At 42.2% G+C, this 10,575-nt stretch overlaps 1 protein-coding gene across 2 annotated transcripts in view; it reads right to left on the bottom strand.

Annotated features, from left to right (window-relative positions):
• Positions 1-585: 585 nt before the first annotated feature.
• LOC139415871 (docking protein 1b) overlaps positions 586-10,575 on the bottom strand; it is a 37,151-nt gene continuing 27,161 nt past the window's right edge. Inside the window, exons 5-7 of one of the 2 annotated variants that reach the window (XM_071164000.1) lie at positions 9,530-9,702; positions 2,816-3,257; positions 586-2,537 (exon numbers count right to left, since the gene is read on the bottom strand). In XM_071164000.1, the coding sequence (XP_071020101.1) occupies positions 1,603-2,537; positions 2,816-3,257; positions 9,530-9,702 (1,550 nt within the window). In that variant the 3' untranslated portion in view covers positions 586-1,602. The remainder of the gene's footprint in view (positions 2,538-2,815; positions 3,258-9,529; positions 9,703-10,575) is intronic. The other variant, XM_071164001.1, reaches the window with a different exon arrangement.

Genomic DNA, 10,575 nt, shown 5'->3' with positions numbered 1-10,575 from the left:
CACATACCTTCTCGTTCTCCCTTTTCCTCACTCGTCACCTCACACAAACACTTTCTCTGACTTCTTTTTAAAAATGTTTTATTGTCTCACCATTTTCTCTCTCAAACGTTCCTGTCTTTCTCTTCCCTCTTTCCTTCCAGCTCCTTTACCTCGCGATTATATTTTAGATACACCTCCACCCCCCCCCCCCCCCCATCTTTCTGAATCCCTGGTATCTCCACCACTTTGCCCTCCTCTCTCAACCTATACAGACCCACATACACACACCACACCACTCGCACAGTTTAACCTGTAGTTTCGAAAACGAGGGAGCAGACATAAAAACTTCTGTCTTCCTCATTAAACTCTGTTTCAACTCGTTACAAAACACACTCTGGTCCAATCCAAAGGTCACATCTGTCAAATAAATAAAAAATATATCTGACTATTCTATAGGGATAGTCCACACACACACACACACACACACACACACACACACACACACACAGCTGTTTTGAGTTTATTTTGACCAATAGGTTTCTCAATTCAATCTGTGACACTGTAGTTGGAATGAATTTTGCTTTAGATGGATAACACTAAATATAGTTATTTTTTTCTCCGATTTTTATTAATAGAATTTTTATCATATTTACAACACAGCACAGCTGTTTTTGACACACAGAAAGAAGAAAAAAAACACACACCTGCATTACATGTTTAGTAGCTGGAGATAGGTACAACAACAAACAAAATGAACAAAGGGTGCCCTATTCCCTATGAAGTGCACTACTTTTGACCAGGACCCATAGGACTCTAGTCAAAAGTAATACACCAAATAGGGAACATAGTGCCACTTGGGACACAGACAAAACAATCACATGTTGTGTCCATTGACGTCCCAATTCTGAAAGTCCCCCATTTCATAAGTTCTCGATCTCCCAACAGTTGAGTCTCCATAGTTTAGACGTGATGATGAAAAAAATAACAATCACAGTTTTTTTTTTGCTCTAAAATGTCTGTTTGAAGGTTACAGATTATGATGAGTGATTAGCATCATATCAGTTTACAAAGCAGAAACATGTTATAGTCTTTCCAGTAAGTGCATAGTCAACATTGACACAGCCACACACACACACACACACACACACACACACACACACGTCTCCCGCTGACACGCAGAACACTCAACTTGCTGCAACCACATAAGTATTTCCCACTTCTGAGTGTGTGTCCCAAATGTGTGTCCTATTCTCTATTGAAGTACACTCTTTTTTAACCAGGGTCTATAGGGCCCTGGTCAAAAGTAGTGCACTATAATTAGGGAATAGGGTGCTCTTTGGGACATAACCTGTGTCTCTGTCTGCTTAGCCACATAGAGGTTTATGTTGGCCAACTGTTGTGTTTGACCAAACATTCCACACACACGTCCCATGTCCTCTTGGTTAGCTTTGCTTGCAACCATGGTATGGTACGCGTCTTCCCTGAACTACATGTCCCAAGATGCAACAGGAGAAGATCGCTGGGTCGTGTTTAAAATGGAGTCCCAGGTTGTCCTCACTGTTTCAGTCCGTTTTCTTCCATTTGGTGCCTAATGAATACAACCATCCAGTCCTGTTTAGGGGCTTAAATGTCTCCCAGATTGTCATAGATGATATCAGGGGATCGCAGGCCGGTGTGGGGGTACCAGGGATTGGGAGGGGGCTTGTGTCTCGACACTTTACTGTAGAGCTCTGTGTGCCTACCTTCCCCTCCTCCTTCCCCACCTACACCCCTGGCCCGGTCTCCCCCTCCCCCAACTACACCCCAGGCCCCTCCTCCGCTACTGTTATTATTGTTCAGGTTAGTTGGACCTCCAGGCCCAGCCTTCCCCAGGGGCAGAGGCACGGGATCCTTCCGAGGAAGAGCAGCCTTTTTGGGCTTGGGGGTGGTAGCAGGCTTGGGTGGCCACTTGGAGCCCCCTGGTCCTCTGATGACGAGGGGAGGCTGTGGTTGTTTTCCATAGGAGGGGACTGCGTAGTTGTCTGTAGGCAGGTTGTAGAGCCCCTCGTGGGGCTGAGGAGGGGGGCTGTCTTTTCCCAAAACACCACCTCCTGCTCGCCCCTCTGGTTCATCATAGATGTGTTCGGCGTCGGTGAGTGACGATGACCCTTCCGCCTGACCCCCGAGAGAACGCATGTTCCCCCCTCCTCCTCTCCCCCCTCCTCCTCTCCCTCCTCTCCCTCTCCCTCCTCCTCCTTCGTCCAGCCCCATAACACCCATATTCTGTATCAGATCCAAACTGATTCGATCATAGAGGTCCGAATAGAGGGGATCGGGCTGGTTGTTGCCATGGTTACGACCCCCAATCCCGAAGACCCCTCCATCGTCGCCGAGGGGTCGGAGTCGGGGGGTGGGGATTGGAAGGTTTAGGGAGTTGGGGGTCTGTGTCTTGATTGTATCCACAGGGTCAGAGTAGAGACAGTCGCCGGCGGAGAGAGAGGAGAGACGGACAGAGTCAGCGGGTTCAGAGTACACACTCCCCTGTTCCTCTTGAGACGAGGTCGCTCCGACTCCTTTACCTAAGACAACAAATATTGTATTAATCAATATTAAAATTGGTTTGTCAGTCATCAGCATGTACACACAGTCTACGAAAAAAGACAACAATCAAAGTATTTAAAACGAAAAGAGAGAAAAAACATCAAACGCTTACAATCTCAGTACAATAAAATCACATCACAACTTCCTCCTCCTACTTACAATAAATAATACGTCTAATTTTAGGCACTTTTCAAAACCCCCAGTCACATTAAAATGAGTATGATTCTAAAAGTACACTGAACGTGATGAGACTAACCTCCTCGAGGCATGGGTGAGCGCGGGGGCGTCCCCCCCATTCCTATCACCAACGGCGGTGGCTCTGGTAAACTCCTCCCTTTTTGGTTCTGATTTTGGCTCTTCCCTCCATCTCCCTCCCTCCTCCCGAACACTCCATCGGCTGATCCGGGCTTACTCCCTCCGGAACTGGAATCGCCATCCAGATCCCGGTTAGTGGTGTTGCCGTCGACTACCAGGCCACCTCCCGTTGCCACGGAGCTGCGTTGCTGAATGAGGGCAGGGCCAGGGTCGGATTCCAGGCTGCTCAAATGGTAGCTGGAGTGGCACTCCTCGGCCAGGGCTTTCTGTGATTGGATGGCCTGCTCCACGATGAGGAAGATCTCGTTACCCTGTTTGGTCTCGAAGTTGAAGTTCCCCGGACCAGAATCGCAGCGCCGCCCCGCCTCGAACGAAAACATCACCTGAAAACAAAAGAAACAAACAAACAAACAACAGAATTATACAACATAATCTACATTCTATAGGTCAGATAGCATCCCCCGGAGAGAGGGACAAACAAGCTTTCATTTTATTCTGACTCTTATTTTGATGATAAATGTATAATAACTTAGTGTTATTGTCTCTAGTCTGTGAAATGTTATTGTGAAATTGATACGATTCATAAGACAAGACATCAGGCCGTATAAACAAAACAGCAGCTGACAACAAACACCCATCTCCTAAAAAAACATCTCTAAAGCCACTGACTGAAAGAAAGCAAGTCACCATCATGGTTATGAAGTAAACCCACAGGTCACATACACATGTTTAGCAGATGTTATTGGTCAAATACACATGTTTATCAGATGTTATTGGTCAAATACACATGTTTATCAGATGTTATTGGTCAAATACACATGTTTAGCAGATGTTATTAGTCAAATACACATGTTTAGCAGATGTTATTGGTCAAATACACATGTTTATCAGATGTTATTGGTCAAATACACATGTTTATCAGATGTTATTGGTCAAATACACATGTTTAGCAGATGTTATTGGTCAAATACACATGTTTATCAGATGTTATTGGTCAAATACACATGTTTATCAGATGTTATTGGTCAAATACACATGTTTATCAGATGTTATTGGTCAAATACACATGTTTAGCAGATGTTATTGGTCAAATACACATGTTTATCAGATGTTATTGGTCAAATACACATGTTTATCAGATGTTATTGGTCAAATACACATGTTTATCAGATGTTATTGGTCAAATACACATGTTTAACAGATGTTATTGGTCAAATACACATGTTTAACAGATGTTATTGGTCAAATACACATGTTTATCAGATGTTATTGGTCAAATACACATGTTTATCAGATGTTATTGGTCAAATACACATGTTTAACAGATGTTATTGGTCAAATACACATGTTTAACAGATGTTATTGGTCAAATACACATGTTTATCAGATGTTATTGCGGGTGTAGCGAAATGCGTGTGTTTCTTGCTCCAACAGCGCAGTAGTATCTTAACAATTCACAACAATACTCACACATCTAAAAGTAAAATAATAAAATTAAGAAATATATAAAAACAATTGGAAGAGCGATGTCAGAATGGCATTGACTAAAATACAGAAGAATAGAATACAGTATAAACATATGAGATGAGTAAAACTGTATGTAAACATTATTAAAGTGACCAGTGATTCCATGTCTATGTATATAGGGCAGCATCCTCTAAGGTGCAGGGTTGAGTAACCGGGTGGTAGCCGGCTAGTGATGGCTAGTTACCAGTCTGATGGCCTTGAGATAGAAGATGTTTTTCAGTCTCTTTCAGTCCCAGCTTTGATGCACCTGTACTGACCTCGCCTTCTGGATGATAGCGGGGTGAACAGGCCGTGGCTCGGGTGGTTGTTGTAGTGGTAATATTCATAACCCCAGGTAGTGGTAATAATAATAACCCCAGGTAGTGGTAATAGTAATAGGTAGTGGTAATAGTAATACGTAGTGGTAATAGTAATAACCCCAAGTAGTGGTCATAGTAATAACCCCAGGTAGTGGTAATAGTAATAACCCCAAGTAGTGGTAATAGTAATAACCCCAGGTAGTGGTAATAGTAATAGGTAGTGGTAATAGTAATAACCCCAGGTAGTGGTAATAGTAATAACCCCAGGTAGTGGTAATAGTAATAACCCCAGGTAGTGGTAATAGTAATAGGTAGTGGTAATAGTAATAACCCCAGGTAGTGGTAATATTAATAGGTAGAGATAATAGTAATAGGTAGTGGTAATAGTAATAACCCCAGGTAGTGGTAATAGTAATAGGTAGTGGTAATAGTAATAACCCCAGGTAGTGGTAATAGTAATAACCCCAGGTGGTGGTAATAGTAATAACCCCAGGTAGTGGTAATAGTAATAACCCCAGGTAGTGGTAATAGTAATAACCCCAGGTGGTGGTAATAGTAATAACCCCAGGTAGTGGTAATAGTAATAACCCCGGGTAGTGGTAATAGTAATAACCCCAGGTAGTGGTAATAGTAATAACCCCAGGTAGTGGTAATAGTAATAACCCCAGGTAGTGGTAATAGTAATAACCCCAGGTAGTGGTAATAGTAATAACCCCAGGTAGTGGTAATAGTAATAACCCCAGGTGGTGGTAATAGTAATAGGTAGTGGTAATAGTAATAACCCCAGGTAGTGGTAATAGTAATAACCCCAGGTAGTGGTAATAGTAATAACCCCAGGTAGTGGTAATAGTAATAGGTAGTGGTAATAGTAATAACCCCAGGTAGTGGTAATAGTAATAACCCCAGGTAGTGGTAATAGTAATAACCCCAGGTAGTGGTAATAGTAATAACCCCAGGTAGTGGTAATAGTAATAACCCCAGGTAGTGGTAATAGTAATAACCCCAGGTAGTGGTAATAGTAATAACCCCAGGTAGTGGTAATAGTAATAACCTCAGGTAGTGGTAATAGTAATAGGTAGTGGTAATAGTAATAACCCCAGGTAGTGGTAATAGTAATAGGTAGTGGTAATAGTAATAACCTCAGGTAGCTGTATCTGTTCTAAAACCATAGACCTTACTTAGCACCCTGCTCTCTGGGCGCGTTCCAGTGGATCACTTTTGTCAATTCGGTGTACATCGTTGAATTCATGTCGTACTTTCTCTCCCCAATTGATAAAACAATACATTACAACATTTACAATATATTTACAGGTTGAGTGTGCAACTTGGGGGTTGGAAACATGTCAACAACATCAACATTTACAATATATTTACAGGTTGAGTGTGCGACTTGGGGGTTGGAAACATGTCAACAACATCAACATTTCAACAAAAATGTCAAATCTAATTTATTTGTCACATGCACATGGTTAGCAGATGCGAGTGTAGTGAAATGTGTATAAACGATGGCGACACTCATGTTTCACTGCAAAAAAATGACATCTAAGCAAGTTTAAATATCTTGCATTGATAAAATGACTTTTTAAATGTTTTACTTTGTATCCCTCATTTAGTTGGGTATCCTTTACATTAAATCAATCTGATTTTTATATGAATATAGGCTTGCTAAAGTGCCAGTATTCAGCAACCCTGTGTCACTTGTAGGAAGATGTGAACCCACTTAATCCCAACATTTCTCCAGGTTTTCACCATCATTGTAAAGCCCTAGTTATTTTGTTGCTTTGACAAAGTCCTAAATTCCGAAGATTATTATTTACTTTATTTAATTAGTGATTAAATGTACGTCTTTAACTCATTTTCAGGTCAACCATGTTACATGAACTGACCTCTCGTTTTTATATGGTGAAACTACTCCTTTAAAAAAAATGTTTTTTACCATTGAACATCTAATATTCAAATATTCATAGAGTAAAAGCAGGGGAGCGGGTCGAGAAAAACACGTCCAACCTGTTATGCATAGACAGTCAGGCTAGAAATGAATTAACAATGACAAAACAAAAGGATGAAGCTTGCATTCAATTGCAACTTCCTGTTGCACACAACAAGCTTCCATTCCCCCTCACAAGGGGGTTTAAGGCTCATTTAAGAAGAAATCGTTAACCCTCTTTACGGTCAACCCTGTTACTTTATTTTGCACTTGGCTATAGTTTTTAAAAAAATAACATAAAAACGTACCTCTTAAGACAGGAAAACTTGTTTTTTTATGAAGTTGAACATGTTTTTTATGACAGAATGTTAAAATGAGTGCGTGCATTCGGCATCCATACACCTGTGTGTCAGAGGTTCCGTTAGCCAATAAGGGCAGGCTTTTGGTCAGTAAAAAAAATATGAAAAAAGTCGATAAATAAAATTATTACCGGCTGTCAGACGCTAAATGTCCCACCTATCCCAGAGAGGTTTTAAACAAGTGGATTCAGGGATCAAGTGGAGCTGGAGCTGGGCCTGGAGCTGGGCCTGGGCCTGGAGCTGGGCTTGGGCCTGGGCCTGGTTTAAGCTGGATGCCACCATAGACGTGAAAAGGAACACCACACACTTTCCCTCTTTCAATACAGTGGATAAAAAGGGGTTATCCCAGGTGTAATCTCTGACTGAAAGAGATCATTTATGCCAACAAAGGGTATCATGCTCTGCTGGCACGTTGTAGAACAGACGGCCACAGGCAGGAAGTGTTCAATGTAATAATGTGCAGTGTAGCCCAAAGATATTGCTTTTGTTGTGTTCAACTTGACAGTAACACTTGTGGTGTGAGTGAGGGGGAATTATTTTTTTTTAAATTACTCTGTGAACGTTATTTTTGCACACATGTAGCATTGTGCACTTGATCGATGTCTACTGTAGTGGCCACTATAATGGAACAAAAATACAATGCCTGTTCGTTTCATTATATTCTACTTTAAGATGTTGTTTTCCCAAGTGCAATATTTATGTGAGGTCACAAGCGTTCTGTTATAAAGGCTGTCATGGTAACAAGCATTCTGTTATAAAGGCTGTCATGGTAACAAGCATTCTGTTATAAAGGCTGTCATGGTAACAAGCATTCTGTTATAAAGGCTGTCATGGTAACAAGCATTCTGTTATAAAGGCTGTCATGGTAACAAGCATTCTGTTATAAAGGCTGTCATGGTAACAAGCATTCTGTTATAACGGCTGTCATGGTAACAAGCATTCTGTTATAAAGGCTGTCATGGTAACAAGCATTCTGTTATAAAGGCTGTCATGGTAACAAGCATTCTGTTATAAAGGCTGTCATGGTAACAAGCATTCTGTTATAAAGGCTGTCATGGTAACAATCATTCTGTTATAAAGGCTGTCATGGTAACAAGCATTCTGTTATAAAGGCTGTCATGGTAACAGGCATTCTGTTATAACGGCTGTCATGGTAACAGGCATTCTGTTATAAAGGCTGTCATGTAACAAGCATTCTGTTATAAAGGCTGTCATGGTAACAAGCATTCTGTTATAACGGCTGTCATGGTAACAAGCATTCTATTATAAAGGCTGTCATGGTAACAAGCATTCTGTTATAAAGGCTGTCATGGTAACAAGCATTCTGTTATAACGGCTGTCATGGTAACAAGCATTCTGTTATAAAGGCTGTCATGGTAACAAGCATTCTGTTATAAAGGCTGTCATGGTAACAAGCATTCTGTTATAATGGCTGTCATGGTAACAAGCGTTCTGTTATAAAGGCTGTCATGGTAACAAGCATTCTATTATAAAGGCTGTCATGGTAACAAGCATTCTGTTATAAAGGCTGTCATGGCTAACTGCAATAGTAGTGTATTGTTTTTTTCTCAAGACATGAGTGTCATTTGCAGTAAAGTCTCGGCAACAAATAACATTGGATTGCTTTCTTTACATGTTTTAGCTGTGAGTCAGGTTCACGTCAACCACTTTTTATTTCACACACAGAGACTTGATCATGTAGATCATCCTCATCTGTGTTGTTTAATTAGTTAAAACCTGCATTTCCTCCTATCTGGGATTAACTACATGTTTCAGTGCAACAACAAAAACAGTGGCACCTTTTTGGGCCCAAATACAAATACAGACTCCTAAAGGAAACAATGAATGTTCAAAAATTAGCAGGAGACAGCTGAGTGGATTCTGGAGAGGGACACGGCTATAGGCTATCTTCACCACGGACTCCTCCTCAACATTTTAAAATGATACTCAAGGCACATTATCTTCACACATATTCAATATGTTTTTCACTGACAGCAGCAACTCGATAATCAGCTAGTTGTTTTGTCACGCGCTGCCTGTGAAAGGACTTCCTCATACGCCATTTGTCTTCTGTTACATTGGTTTTTCACTTGAACTTTCTTTCATTCATTGTCCAGAAGCCAAAAGCACAATCTTAGTCATATTTGCGACCGATCCTAGTTGTTGCATCTTCAGATTCATCGTCTTTCTACGTTTCTAAAGGAGATGTTCATCTCTGTCATATAATGCTGGCATCAGGTGCTAAGTTTAGAATGGTGATTTCCCACAAATTGTATTTTGGCAAATGTTTGAAAATGACGTTTTATTGGCTGCTCCATTACAGGAGTTGTATGTTCTGTTAATATGAATTACCATAATCTACATGTGATTTCTGTCATTCTGAGCACCGTGGTTGGGACACCCTAATAGGTTACTCACCCAATGTATATGGGTCTGGTGCATTTCTCAAATGACTGGGAAATTAAAATCTTCCTAGTCACGTTGTCGGGCGACACATTTTCCTAACGGAAAAAGCTGGTGTGTGTGTGTATATATAAACCCACCTTGTCTCGTCCATATCTCCTCAGTAGTTTGTAGGGCCAGATCAGTAGACTGCTCTTGGTCCTGGACTCCTTCAGTATAAGACTGTCATTGTCAGCCTTCAGCCAGTAGGTTCCCAACAGACCACAACGCTCTGAGGCCTCGGTCCTCTGCACACTTACCCAGAACTCATTCACTGTAGAGGGGGAGAGAGAGAGAGGTAAGGGACAAAACCATAAATCAAACCTTCATTTGAGAGAGAGAGAGAGAGGGACAGAGAGAGAGAGACAGAGAGAGAGAGGGACAGAGAGAGAGAGGGACAGAGAGAGAGAGACAGAGAGAGAGAGAGGGGGACAGAGAGAGAGAGATTCAGAGAGAGAGAGAGAGACACAGAGAGGGAGAGAGCGAGAGACACAGAGAGAGAGAGAGAGAGAGAGGGACAGAGAGAGAGGGACAGAGAGAGACAGCGAGAGAGAGAGAGGGACAGAGAGAGAGAGAGACAGCGAGAGAGAGAGGGACAGAGAGACACAGAGAGAGGGACAGAGAGAGAGGAGAGAGGGACAGAGAGAGAGGGACAGAGAGACACAGAGAGAGAGAGGGACAGAGAGAGAGGAGAGAGGGACAGAGAGAGAGAGAGAGAGAGAGAGGGACAGAGAGAGAGGAGAGAGGGACAGAGAGAGAGAGAGACAGAGAGAGAGAGAGAGACAGCGAGAGAGAGAGGGACAGAGAGAGAGGAGAGAGGGACAGAGAGAGAGAGAGAGAGAGACAGAGAGAGAGGGACAGAGAGAGACAGCGAGAGAGAGAGAGAGAGAGGGACAGAGAGAGAGGGACAGAGAGAGACAGCGAGAGAGAGAGAGAGAGAGGGACAGAGAGAGAGGAGAGAGGGACAGAGAGAGAGAGAGAGAGAGAGACAGAGAGAGAGAGAGACAGCGAGAGAGAGAGGGACAGAGAGAGAGAGAGTGTGTTTTCTCCAGTTGTTTTCTCCAGTAGTCTCCACTTTCCTCTAGAGACAGTGATGAACCCAATGCCAGGGACTAATCTACAAAGAACACAGACTGAGAAAGCAGGA

The sequence above is a fragment of the Oncorhynchus clarkii genome, chromosome 9 (assembly GCF_045791955.1).
Source record: "Oncorhynchus clarkii lewisi isolate Uvic-CL-2024 chromosome 9, UVic_Ocla_1.0, whole genome shotgun sequence".
In the NCBI taxonomy this organism is placed as follows: domain Eukaryota; kingdom Metazoa; phylum Chordata; class Actinopteri; order Salmoniformes; family Salmonidae; genus Oncorhynchus; species Oncorhynchus clarkii.
The sequence above is the reverse complement of the archived record's forward strand: the minus strand, read 5'-3'. Positions and strand labels throughout refer to the sequence as shown.